This window comes from Rhinoraja longicauda, chromosome 5 (genome assembly GCF_053455715.1).
Source record: "Rhinoraja longicauda isolate Sanriku21f chromosome 5, sRhiLon1.1, whole genome shotgun sequence".
Lineage (NCBI taxonomy): Eukaryota > Metazoa > Chordata > Chondrichthyes > Rajiformes > Arhynchobatidae > Rhinoraja > Rhinoraja longicauda.
This window is the reverse complement of record NC_135957.1, coordinates 37,835,314-37,849,736: the sequence shown is the minus strand read 5'-3', so window position 1 is coordinate 37,849,736 and position 14,423 is coordinate 37,835,314. Positions and strand designations below refer to the sequence as shown.

The window sequence follows — 14,423 nt, the reverse complement described above, 5'->3', positions numbered from 1 at the left end:
GTATCTGTTTCTTTAATTCATTCAAAAATTTCGTCATCGGAATCCTGGCAATGTCTGTCTTCTCTGTTCTGCAGAAATGTTGAAGGAGTTGAACCAGCAACGCAGAGCGAAAGAGTTCACAGACCTGAAAATAACTGTTGAAGGCAAAGAGTTTGAAGTCCATCAAAATGTTCTAGCTTCCTGCAGCTTATATTTCAAGGAACTGATCAAAAGGTTTGCCTTCCTCAAGCTGTGATCTGGGCCGTTCTTTTGTAGGGTTCATTCGTGTTGCTTTCCTCTCTTGCAGATTTATGAAGATAGACCCTCCTGTCACAGGGCCAGTAGCCATTCCTTCTATCATTTCAGATGAATGTATTTTTAAATTGAAACTAAACTTGGGTTTATTTGCCTAATATATTTTTAATTAATAGCTGCTCAATTTGGAGTGAAGAAATGAGATGTTCCATGACTGAGGATCGTAATTTATTTGACAAAAAGCTCGCTCTTTGAACACTTTTATTTGTTTAATTTTAATCTGCACAAAATTGTTATATAATTGCCTTAAATTCATTTTTAATTTCTGCACTTTGCAGAAAGGTCATTTACAGCGATCTGCAGCACCTTGCTGAAAGATATAATACTAAGGGGTCACCTTGATAATAGACACACTGTGGTACATAATTAACCAGCATGATTTTATTAATTGAATGCCTTAGTCTGCATTAAATCAAAAAGATTATAACAAGCTACATGTGCTAAATTTTACTAATTCACTTACATGGCAAAGAAAAATAATAAATACAAAGCAAATGGTTAAATTACATGAATAGCACATTTTTATTAAGTTGAGGTTATGATTTAAGTTTCGGACATCCTTTTATGCAAAAACTGCATAATTGGTACACTGCAAGGAAATACAATAACAACAGCATGAAAATCATAGTGCGGAATTTTTCAATTCTGTGGTACCAGGAAGTAAATGGAAATGACTAGATATAATTTTGGCTTTAAAGTCCTTCAATCTGTGTAATCATTTTCCAGCATGCTTAAACACCCATTATGTGCTCCATTCAATCTGTTGATATGGATGTTGTTAGATGTAGCATGATTTAGTTGGATAAAAATGTAAGAGTTGCATGACATGAGATATTAAGGCAAAAAGTCTTTCCTGGCATAATATCTGTTTATTTTCAAGTACCACGTAATTGAAAGATTTCCTTTCAATCAACATTGTGTTTGTACATATTTTATTCAATTAAATTCCTTGCAATCAATCAATTCATACTAAATTCACTGGGTTTCTGGCATTTTGCATGGTAATATTAGCCAGTTTGGGACTTTACCTGGCCAGACTCTGCCAGTAACCTCCCAGATAGACTTCGCCGCTACAAGCCACATGGAATAGAGCAGTGGAGCAGGAGCTCTCTGGAATTCCTGAATGTTTACGTGTATATAATACACATGTTTATGTGTGTTACTGCACTCTCTGATCCTGCATCAAGTTAGACCTGGTCCACGCTCAACTGTTGCATTCACTTCAATTGAGATTTAATTGCTTGTACTTGTAGTAGTATTCTTAAATATTTTTAGATAACACTTCACATTTTTAACATGAAGAAGTTTATATAATTTTAATATTAACTGTCAGTGATATAGTGTTGGAAAAAATTTGACAGCTTTTCCATCTACCAAATAATTTGCTACGGAGGTTGGTTCTGTCCCTTCCTTGTGAATTCCTACAGCTGGTCTGTGATGATTCTGAACCTTCAGTAAAATTCAGGCTATCAATTGGTTAATTATTGGGCTAGCATGAACATGATGGGCCAAATGATCACCACCTGTATCATTAATTTCTTTTTACTGCTTAATTCACTTAGTATCAGATTGCCTTAAACCCAAGTTAATAAAATGCTTAAATCAAACTAGATTTTAACTTCAATACTATTTACTTGTTTGCTTATCTACTTTCCATATAATTTACATATAGTTTTGAGGATCAAGAAAAATACGTGAGTTCAGAAATAAAGTTTATGATTTGTATTGTCAGTGTAAAGAACTAATTTCTTACTAAGTTATTTAAGCTGTGAGTACCATTGTGATAGAATTGCAAGATCATGTTGTATGCAAACTAAATAATGTTTTTTTACTCAAGACATAATCTTAATGAAACAATTATTATGGAATTTTATAAATGACCAATACTGAAGAAAGATAACTGATGCAAAAAAGCAGTTCTATGAGATATATAATATAGGTTAATTGACACAAAATGGCTTGCATACTTGTTAACTATAGGGGCTGGTTATTGTACTTCCATGTAGTTCAGTATAAATTGGAATTACATTATTCCATTAAAATATCTCGAAAGAGATATCTGGGCGGCACTGTGGCGCAGTGGTAGAGTTGCTGCCTTACAGCTCCAGAGACGCAAATCTGATCCCGACTACGGGTGCTGTCTGTATGGAGTTTGCACGTTCTCCCCGTGACCGCGTGGGTTTTCGCCGAGATCCCACACTCCAAATACGTATTGGTTTGTAGGTTAATTGGCTTGGTATAAATGTACATTTTCCCTAGTATGTGTAGGATAGTGTTAATTTGCGGGAATCTCTGGTCGGCGTGGACTCGGTGGGCCGAAGGGCCTGTTTCTGCTCTGTGTATCTAAACTAAACTAAACTAAACTAAACCAAAATGTTGGTTCAATTTTACATTGCAATCAATGTTTTTTTAAAATTTGCTTCAATAGTTAAAGGCTACAACTTAGCATTTCATTCATTATGGTATTTTTGGATTTCTTAAACGAAACCATAGTATTTGAATGCTGACACAGAATTAGTCCATGTCTACCTTTAACACTTGCAAATTGGAGGGAAGATCAATGATAAAACTTCACAATCATCGTCCCTGTTTTTTTGAAGAATGGTTTTGACCCAAAATGTCACCTGTCCATTCCCTCCCACAGATGCTGCCTGACATGCTGAGTTCCTCCAGTAGTTTGTTTTTTGCTCAAGATTCCAGCATATGCAGTTCCCTGTGTCTCTTTTTCTTCCATTGCCCTCAAGATGTTCCATTGAGGGAAGCAGAAGCAGTTACTTTTTCTTCCATTGCCCTCAACAGAGGAATGCACACTATGTGCGGCACTATGTGATGAGTGCTTTTGATGTTGTTTATACCCTTGGATATTTCCGAATTCTCACAGCCCAATTCTGTGTGGTCTGTTAACAATTTATGTCGGGTAATCTTTCCCACTTGTGTCTCTTGCACAAAGAGTTAACTTATTTATCCCGTAAAGAGGACATAAACATGTTGGATGCATAGTGTATATCTCCTAGATACTCACTTTTTGGTGGCATAAAATACCAGAGAGTATATTTGACAGCAGATGGTGCAGATTTGGTAGGTTGCCAGTAGACTCCAGATTTCTTGTGCACATCTGCTAATGTTGTGCTATCAGTATTATTGCCTCAACTTTGCTAGCGCTTATGCATGGGCACTCTGCTTCATTTATTCCAGAGTCTTCAATTGACAGCTTGGTGCCTTAGGCTGTTCAGTAACGATTTCTTATTCTCAGTATAGAATATCCCATGGCGTCCCGAAGTTCATCCACTCAAAAGGCATGGAAATGCCAATTCAAAACTTCAATTGTGCTGTCAGGGTAATGAATCCTATGACTTAAATTATGATAGTTCTGGCAGTTTTGCTTTAATTGAATGTTTTCCTCAATCAGCACCTTAAATCAGGCCCTATTCTTCACCTGTCATATATTCTATCTCACCCTCTGCATAGGAACTCTAAAAAAGAATAGCTCCCAGTTTCAAAGTTTTATATGAGGTGTCCCGATGATGATATCCTTTGTTTAGTCTGTGACAACACCATGGATCTTAAATTATTCTGCCATGCATCAATTTCTAGTGTGATGGGAATGCTGATTACTCAACTGTTAAAACAGTCACAAGTTTTCCTTTGGATGCTTCTTGTTGAGTCATTGAGCCTTGCGCTTGGATTAATATATTGTTCTTTGATCTCATTCAAAATCTTTAATCTAAAAAGGTTTCATGATTACTCCTTTACATAAGAATTGTGATGGCAAAAGCATTTCCTCCCACTGCTTCACTTAGAAACAGAACATCCCGAATCTCAATAATATTACAATTCAAATCCACAAATCCAGTGCCAGCAGAATAAAGACCTACGTAACCACACAATGACTGCTATAATTTGATCCCACTTACAATAATCTAATTTCTAAACAACATATAAACAGATCATAGGTAACATCAAATTGTTCTATCTCTATTAATCTGGAAAATGCCAGGAAAAGTAAAACTACATTTCAATAGAGCTGTGGTGAAAATGTAAAAAATATCGCAACATACCCATGTAGCACCAGTCCCAAAACATTGGTAATCAGTTCATGTTGGGAACTTTTTTCTTGAGAAGATGCATTCTGATGTACTTTCCTACAACAGATCTTCTCTGGGTTTCTTTTTTCCACTGTATTTTATAGAAAATAAATAAAAATGTAGGAAACACACATTTGTTTTACTTGATTTTTTAAAATCATTTATTATCCCCCTGTGTTATAACTATTAGGTAAAGAATGAAAATGGACTTAGAAAAGGTTTAGGGGATACTTTTACCAGTATTATTCTGTAAATAGCCTGATTTTTAAATTGCCCTGGAAAAAATGGATTTAAAAAAGTCCTTTTATTTGTTGTTTTATCTCAGTGTGATTTTCTACCTTGGCCTAATGGAAGACTAATGTTGTTCTTATTGTAGAATATATACTTTTTTATTGTAGCACACTCAGTAGCAGAAGCAGTTTTTCTCTCTCCTGCCCCTTTTTATTAGTCAATTGATGATTTTGCTTGCAGCATTTTTCTGAGATGATTATGAGCAGATTAAAGCTTTCGTGGGACCATCAAAGACTTTTGCCTTGCTTTTGATTATCTATTTAAATGGATTTACTAATTAGAAACAATAGGTGCTTTGTCCGCAGGTTGTTGTTTGAAAAATACATTTAATACTCAATTTTCCTATTACAGAACAAGGTTGAAGCCTTCTTAGTATAACTCCACTTTCTTTCTTTGAGGCAGTGCGGCTAATTCGATTGTGGCATTCAAATCGGTAACAATGCTTAAATGGTAATGTGGAAAATTAACCATCAGAGGAAGCAATAAACAGCAGTTCCAGATTATTATTTGGAAAAAAAAAGAAAGTCTCAATGATTATGATTTTGGTGTACATCAGACAGACCATATTCTATTTTGACTCCTCCCGTTTCCTACAAGTCCAAGGCGTAGCTATGGGCACCCGCATGGGCCCCAGCTATACCTGCCTCTTTATAGGGTACGTTGAACAATCCCTGTTCCAAGCATACACTGGCCCTATCCCCAAACTCTATCTCTGTTACATTGATGACTACATTGGTGCTACCTCTTGCACCCATGCAGAACTATTGGACTTCAACTTCACCACCAATTTTCATCCTGCACTCAAATTTACTTGGACCATCTCTGACACCTCCCTCCCCTGTCTTGATCTCACAGTCTCCATCACAAGAAATAGACTATCGACTGACGTCTATTACAAAACCACTGACTCCCACAACTATCTCGACTACACTTCTTCCCACCTTGCGTCCTACAAAGACTCCATCCCCTACTCCCAATTCCTCCGTCTACGCCACATCTGCGCCCAAGATGAGGTGTTCCATACTAGAACATCCGAGATTTCCTCATTCTTTATGGAATGGGAGTTCCCCTCTCCCATCATAGATGAGGCCCTCACTCGTGTCTCCTCGGGACCCCGCAGCTCTGCCCTTGCTCCCCCTCCCCTTAGTCGCAACAGAGACAGAGTCACCCAAGTCCTTACCTTCCACCTCATCAGCCGTCGCATACAATATATAATCCTCCAAAATTTCCGCCACCTCCAACGGGATCAATAGACAATAGACAATAGGTGCAGGAGTAGGCCATTCAGCCCTTCGAGCCAGCACCGCCATTCAATGTGATCATGGCTGATCATTCTCAATCAGTACCCCGTTCCTGCCTTCTCCCCATACCCCCTGACTCCGCTATCCTTAAGAGCTCTATCTAGCTCTCTCTTGAATGCATTCAGAGAATTGCCCTCCACTGCCTTCTGAGGCAGAGACCGTTCTGAGGCTAGTGGATCCTACCACTAGCCACATTTTCCGCCTTCCGCAGAGACCATTCCCTCCGCAACTCCCTGGTTAACTCATCCCCTCCCCAGGTACATTCTCCTGCAACTGCAGAAGATGCAACACCTGTCGCTATACCTCCTCCCTTGACTCTGTCCAGGGACCCCGACAGTCCTTTCAGGTTAGGCAGAGGTTCATTTGAACCTCTTCCAACCGCATCCACTGTATCCGTTGTTCAAGATGTGAACTCTTATGCATCGGCGAGACCAAACACAGACTGGGTGATCATTTTGCGGAAAACCTTCGCTCAGCCCATGTGAACCAACCTGATCTCCCGGTTGTTGGACACTTTAATTCTCCTTCCCATTCCTACACAGACCTTTCTGTCCTTGGTCTCCTCCATTGTCAGAGTGAGGCTAAACGCTAATTGGAGGAACAGCATTTCATATTTCGCTTGGGCAGCTTACAGCCCAGTGGGATGAATATTGATTTCTCTCACATCTGGTAGCCCCGGCATTCCCTCCCCCACCCGTTGCACTAGCTTCTCATTTTCACCCGACAAACAGCTTACAATTGCCTGTTTCCTTTATCATCGTTACTTTTTTGCATATCTTTCATTCATTGTTCTTTATCTCTCCACATCACTGTCTATATCTGTCATTTCCCTTATCCCTAACCTGTCTGAAGAAGGGTCTCAACCCGAAACATCACCCATTCCTTCTCTCCAGAGATGCTGCCTGTCCTGCTGAGTTACTCCAGCTTTTTGTGTCTATCTTCGGTTTAAACCAGCACCTGCAGTCCCTTCTTACACATCTTCTATTAAGATATATAAAGTGCAAACATCAGTGTATGAACTGTTGTCTAATATTTCCTCTGTCGGTTTTGAACTGGGTAAAGCAAATAATGTTAGGATTGGAAGGATTCCAAATAAATATTAGTTTTATGAACTGAAAATGGCTGTATCTGATTATATGAAGGCATATTGTTTCCTTTACCATTCTCAATAGACAATAGACAATAGACAATAGACAATAGGTGCAGGAGTAGGCCATTCAGCCCTTCGAGCCAGCACCGCCATTCAATGCGATCATGGCTGATCACTCAATCAGTACCCCGTTCCTGCCTTCTCCCCATACCCCCTCACTCCGCTATCCTCAAGAGCTCTATCCAGCTCTCTCTTGAAAGCATCCAACGAACTGGCCTCCACTGCCTTCTGAGGCAGAGAATTCCACACCTTCACCACCCTCTGACTGAAAAAGTTCTTCCTCATCTCCGTTCTAAATGGCCTACCCCTTATTCTCAAACTGTGGCCCCTTGTTCTGGACTCCCCTAACATTGGGAACATGTTATCTGCCTCTAATGTGTCCAATCCCCTAATTATCTTATATGTTTCAATAAGATCCCCCCTCATCCTTCTAAATTCCAGTGTATTACAAGCTTGGGTTGTAAGCAATGGGTGTTGTGAAAGTGATGAATTGAAGTTTCTGATACGTCCATTGTGGGGTTAAATATTATATACTGTTAAATACTGTTGCCAACGTGTAAATTTAGACAGCATAAATCATATAGTCTGATTTGAAGAACCACACAAAGGAAACTTTTGATGCTCTGAATTGTGTGTCAACAAGTCAGTCGCATTCAAAAGTAAATGGATTACATATTTGTCAAATATGGCTGAACTACAAAAACTAATACGCAAAATTTTAAGTACAGCCTCTTGGGCATTGCGCTACTGTTTATTTTTTAAAAATCTGGTTCAGAACTTTGAAATAAAATGGCTCCTTGCATATTTCAAACTTCGCACCTCTATTTTTTGTAGGTGCTGATGTTTGGGAATGAAAGGTTGTCAATAAAGTATTTCTTACAAGATTAAATGTCGTTAGTCTGATAAAATAATTTATTTTGCACTTTCTGACTACTAATATTATATGAATGTGATTTTAATGTATTTCCATAACCCTGTGTAACTTTGAACTATCCTTTTGAAATGAGAAGTGGCTTGGAAGTGATCAAGTGTAACTTTCCAGATCCAAACTGCATTCAAACATAAAAGCCATTCAAATCACAGTTCAGCATAAATTGTATATTACACACAGCAGGTAACCCTTTGAGGACTGAAGTGACACTTCACACCTGAATAAAATTTGCACCATCTTTCCTTTCTACTTAAGGACCAGTGTCCAGGATTGGGCTTTATTTGCAGGATGAAAGGATTGACCACAGCAGTCAACATTGCTTGTTCTTCCAGCCATTGCTCATTATCTCTTCCTGGTGCATGTTTAATGCTATCTAGGGTTTTTCAATATGACCTTCTTTGTGGATTCCTCATTTGTATTTGTCTGTAAATCATTTGGTTGATCTGGTAGATGTGCGTGATTGTGTTAACTATGCAGTGTTCCCTCAGCTGAAACTATCCTATATTTCTTCCTTCCTGATGTTTTCATTACTAATTCTCTTTTCACTTCCATCTGCTATAACCACAGTTTTTGTCATTAATGCATATATTTACTCAGAAAGTGTTGACTTTGAAGATATCTGTGGCAGCATTCCATAAAGTTTGGCAGCAAAAGTTAACAATCAGTGTTATAAATGTCATGTCGCTGGAAATTAGTGCACTTTTGAAAAAAATATTTAGTACTTAATGAGTTAATTCCCCTGTTCGTGAGTCATGGTATCTCTGATAGATGCATCTCAGAGTACTAGATTAACTTTTTTTTTAAATTAGAGTTCTTGATTGGTTTTGCTTGAAGTTATATCAAGGATGGAAAGTCTCATTTCAGATGAGTTTGGGGAAGGATCAGGGGTATTGATATGAAAAGAATCCTCCCACTTATCCAACTGCTTTGTTGACAGAAATGGATGAGGACTATATTGGTGTGGAAACTGTTCTTGTGCTAAAAAAGGTTACAAGAATATGTTGGGAAATGTGGGGAAAGTTTGAAAAAATTGATATTAATAATATTCATAGTATATTAATCCTCATTTTTCACTCCATTTCCATTCTAATTACCATTTCACCTCAGTCAAGGTAACAAACCAAAGCAAATTGAACATAATCACGATTGAAAAACTAAATGTACACGTATTAAGAAATTACTAAGCTTTTGCAGTACATGTCATGGAAAATTAGATCCCATAATACTTTAACACAAATACTCTGAACTGATAGATTAAATATTTCACTCCGTCAAGTTTCATAGAAGTTAAAAGTTTGACACTTCCCTATTATTAGACTTTCCACACTTGTGAATAAATGTTTGTAACTCACCCTTTATGCAGAAGTATGTGTTGTTATATCTCCTCACTCCTCACCTTATAAATAAACCACTAAAACATTAATTCTCAAATATTTGACATGATTTCTCTATTTGCATCCATTCAAGCTAAATAGATGAACATTTCCATGACAACATACAAAGGCGGTTGATATAGGCATGTTCTAACCATATATTTATTCTCGTCACAGGAAGTGCCATCTATATTCTATTATTCCATAGATAAAGTGGATTTTTTAATTTAATTTTAATATAGAATTATTAGAGTTTAATTTCCATTCTTTCCTTTCAACCCACATGTTTATCGGGCTAGGCAAGAATGCTAATTTTGTAAATTTAACATTTTTAGTTAAATAATGAATTTGTACGTGTATCTGCATGTATATTTATGTTTAATATGCCCATCTAAAACCTTTCAAAAGCCCCTTGTTTACCCCAACAGGTGATATTTCAAATAGTAACATGGCATCGGAGACCACAAAAATGTGGAGAGTTGAAACCCTAAAACAAAGTGATAGATTTTAATGAGGATTTAAAATGCAGAATGGTGGTAGGATAGAGGCTTTTGGGGAAAGAGTTCTGGAAGCAGGAGCTTACGAAATCTCCAGCGCTTCTGTGAAGAGGAATATACATTTTATATTGGAAAAGGCATGTTTGTATATGCCTGAAATGCTGTTTATTCGGTCTGTGTCAGAATGTGCATGAAGAATTCTGTAGCTGATAATGGAAGGATGGGAAATTATTTGACCCTGCATGTGTCATCGGCTTAAGGAGAAATTAGGAAAACAGTAGGATGAAGTTCATGGAGTAAACTCAACTAGTAGAGTAATTTGGAACTGTACTTGTATTTATTTACATTTTGATGTAGTTGTTTTGTTAAAACACGATTATCATGGAAGCAATGGATACTCATAGTTTTTAATTTACAATCATCTTTGGTGTCATTATTTTTCATTCTTGGTTATCCTACACTGATTTAATATTGTTTATGTATATTGGATAAGAGATTTTAAAAAGTTACCTTGCATTAATTCAAAAGGCATTTTGCAATAAACATAACCCTGAGGTGTGTAAAGTGCAAGAGAAAAGGACAAAGAATCAGTTTGCGGAACCTCTAGACATTAGTGTTGCCCGTGAATTCCAGTGTAATCCTAGTGCAAAGGGATATGGTCTGTGCCTCCATGAGTATAGGCCCCAAAGAGGGATTTTTAATGGTATGGGGGTGTTATTCCCAGACTCTTATTTGTGTGGGGGATCCAAAAAGATGTAATGTTAGCCTGCTTCTAGACCTTGTTAACATGAACCCAGAGAAATCCCCAAGTCCAAACAGAAGAACAAAGGTAAGCACTCCTTTGAAAATGTTTTATAATTTCACCTGGATATCCCTCGTGAATGGTGTTATTCCATTTGTCTGCCATCTTCATCTCTACCCAAATGGCCTGCTTCAGGCTGCAAATGTTCTCTCCTGATTTTCCTATAAACCTAGGGTCTGCCAGTGGTGGAATTTTGCTGGAGGTTCCCACGGGCTAATCTAATGGCCCAGAGCTGGAAGTCCTGATGAAGCCTTACTGGAGGAATACAGTGTATTAGGATTCCTAACTATTTCACAAAATGATTTCCAACTGGCAATCATGGACAGTATAACCAAGCTGACATCCATTAATAAGTTTTCTCTTTTGTGTGAAATCCTGTGGTCCCACACTTTCTCCAGATAGTTATAAAGGATCGGAATTGGACCATAAAATTCCTATATGATGCAGCCATTATAGAAATGTGTAAAATTTGGAGCTGATAAATTCAATGTGTTGTTGAATTACAAATGTCTAATTTTACGATATTTAATAATATTTAGAAATTGGAAGCTGCCACGTGTTGCACATATTGATTTCAGAATTAAGATTCGCTCAAAAATAGGCATAATCAACTTTATTCCAAGCATTTAAATATTCACGAATCCATTGCTACCTTGGATTAAACATTGCTGTATATAATCTCAACACAATACCAATCTGGTAACATTCTGTGCAATTTTTTGCATGTAAAAATTACAGGAATTTATTGGACTCGAGAGGATATTTCTATTACACTTGGAAGAATCACTTCTGGAAATAGCATGCGATAAAACTTAACACCATATTTTTTTCTTTAAGTAAAACAAATGTTTCTTTTTTTAACAGGATTAAACCCTTTTATCTACAACTCCTTTTGAAATGAGTTTTATGTCAAATTTTGTCTTCCTTTATCAATGTAACTAATGTACTTCTAAGATACAGGACTGTTTGAAGCCCCGATGTTTTGCTTTATTCAGGGGAACACCTGTTTAACAGACAGCCTAGGCCACAGTCATGGAACCCCAAAAGGATGGCTGCTGGCTTCCTGTGGCAGAATTAGCCCTTTTCCCCAAATTTCTGCTTTAACCATTTTGTCTCCACCCACTTTCCTCTATTTACAATCGTGTGTCATTAGGGCTTTGCTTTCTGTTTATGAGCAATTATTTTATCCTTAATTTGTCTCATTCCATTTTCAATAACATTTTGCATGATGATGTGGGTTATTTTTTGCACTGGTTTTGCTTACTCTTTCTCTTTCAGCTCACTTTTTTAAAATTAGTAGAGCATTTTAGTGCACAGTATGTGGAGTGAAGCCACCGTTTCGTTAAACCATGGAAATAATTGTATTTGCTTCTAATTTCTAATGTATTGCCTGCTGTTGTCAGGGCTTCAAAAGACAACAAGAATGGAGAGAAGTTGGAGTTGACGATTTCGAACATAAATGCAGATATTCTGGAAATGCTGCTGGAATTTGTTTATACTGGTTCACTCATCATCAATTCCGGAAATGCCAAAACCCTGCTGGAATCTGCCAGTAAATTCCAGTTTCGAACTTTCTGCAAAGTTTGTGTATCATTTTTAGGTAGGTAAATTATTCATACTAGATTACGAACATTTATTTTTTTATGCAGCATGCAAAACTTTAAAGTATCCCCAGTAACTATGTAACTTACCAAGATAGTTTTAGGTCTGTGTCAGTTTTCTCACTTAGAGATTAATCTTAAGTTTTGAAATTTCAAAACATCTAGCTTCAGTCTTTTAGGAGTGGGGTGTGGTGGTGGTGGTGGTGTGGTCAGCGAGGTTCCTCATCTGCCTAAAATTACCCTCCACACGCTTGATGTTGGTGGAAGGATATTGACTCCATGGGTTCCAACAGCTGAACCTGGCATAGTTCAGCTGGAGGAGGTGCTGGCCCTGCAACTTTAACACATTGCATGTGGAATACCAGTCTCCTACCCAAATTACTGGAGAATTTAAAGCCCAATCTTGATGCTTCCCATTGTATTTTAGAATGAGCCACAACATTGAACAGTATTATTCTAGGGCTGGTCTTGAAACTACTACAGAAATACAGCACCAATGAGCTACTGAGGTTACCCTTGCGATATTGTTTTGATTACAAGCATGCTAACTGGATGTATTCTGAGTGAACGCCTGCATTTTCCCACAGGAAGAGAAATAATAAACTCAGTACAGAATGAAAAAGTCCATTGAAGCTTATGGCCACTGAAGTTAAAAAGTGCTCTTTCATTTAATCTACATATGCTTGGATATCTGTGTTTCCTAATAATGTTCACCTATTTTCACTTGGAAAAAGTTTGAATGGTGTTTAAATACATTTTCCGTGATTTGTGGCTGCATTCGTGGACAAGCCATCACAGAGAGATCAGTAATATTTACACCAGCATTGCCAATAAGGACCATGGGTAAATGAAAAACATCCTTACAAGTATCCACAAGTTTTCATGAGTGTCACCAGTCCATGCAAAAGCATGCTCTATTTCTAATTTGAAATATGTAATTCTGCAGCTGAGATAATTTACCAAAATAATCACATGCAGAGCATATTTAACTATAATTGTTTAGATTTGAGGGTAATGTTTAAAATCCAGTCAAATGTGTAAAAATTGCCAAACGTATTCTACTGGAGGCATTGATAATAAAAAGTTATTGAAGTTATTCTGATAAAGGTTATTCTGATAATATTGCCAAACCACCTCGTGGCATGGTACTTTGTACCATAACTAAAATCCTCATTTAGGTTTCTATGATTTCTTAGAGAATTTTCTTAGTCACTCGAAAACTTCTCTTCAATGTATTCCCCCCAAACTATTACTCAGCAGTTTTTATTTAGAAGACTTTTAATGTAATGCAAGGAACAGATCATAAAATGCTTAAAATTCAAGGTATTTACTCTTGGGGATAATTGCTTCATTAAGAGTAAGTTAGGTAATATTTTGTTGTTGGGTGAAAATTTTACTGCTGTTCTGAATAATCATTTTCTTTGGTAATTATTCCATATTTGTATACATTGGGTATGCAAGCAAAGAATTTCACTGTACCTAGTCACATGCAACAATAAAGTATTCCATTCTTCCATTCCATTCTATTACCAGTATAAAGCAGTATACAAATAAATGGCGTACTCAGTCCTTATTTTAATGCATGCGGCATGAGTGGAACATAAGAGTATAATCGTGTGTGTGTGTGTGTAAGTGCTAGAATGTGTTGTATTGAAACTTCCTTGTCATAGTCCAGAAACCTTGGAGCTCAAAGCTTTAAAACAAGTGTGAGCTACATGTTCAGTGGTATGAATTGTACACCTCGGGTATCAGCTGGCTCCCACACTTTTTTGACATTTGTTCATTCCTCTTTCAGAAAAACAGCTAACAGCAACCAACTGCCTCGGAATCCTAGCCATGGCAGAAGCCATGCAGTGTAATGAACTGCACAGCATGGCAAAAGCCTATGCATTGCAGAATTTTCCAGAAGTAACTGCTCAAGATGAAGTTCTGAACATCTCAAAAGATGATCTTATTGCGTTTCTCTCCAATGACAGCCTGAACACAAAGGCTGAAGAACTTGTATATGAGGTTGTAATTAAATGGATTAAGAAGGATCCATTGAATCGAACACAGGTACACATCTTGAACTATGAAAGTCGTCAATGTTTCTCTACAC

The 14,423-nt window shown here is 37.4% G+C and overlaps 1 protein-coding gene across 5 annotated transcripts in view; it reads left to right on the top strand.

Moving 5' to 3' along the window:
- Positions 1-14,423, top strand: part of klhl29 (kelch like family member 29) — a 303,479-nt gene that overhangs the window by 236,601 nt on the left and 52,455 nt on the right. For all 5 annotated transcript variants that reach the window (XM_078399307.1, XM_078399310.1, XM_078399306.1 and 2 more), the window contains 3 exons: positions 75-213; positions 12,128-12,324; positions 14,121-14,380. In XM_078399307.1, the coding sequence (XP_078255433.1) occupies positions 75-213; positions 12,128-12,324; positions 14,121-14,380 (596 nt within the window). The remainder of the gene's footprint in view (positions 1-74; positions 214-12,127; positions 12,325-14,120; positions 14,381-14,423) is intronic.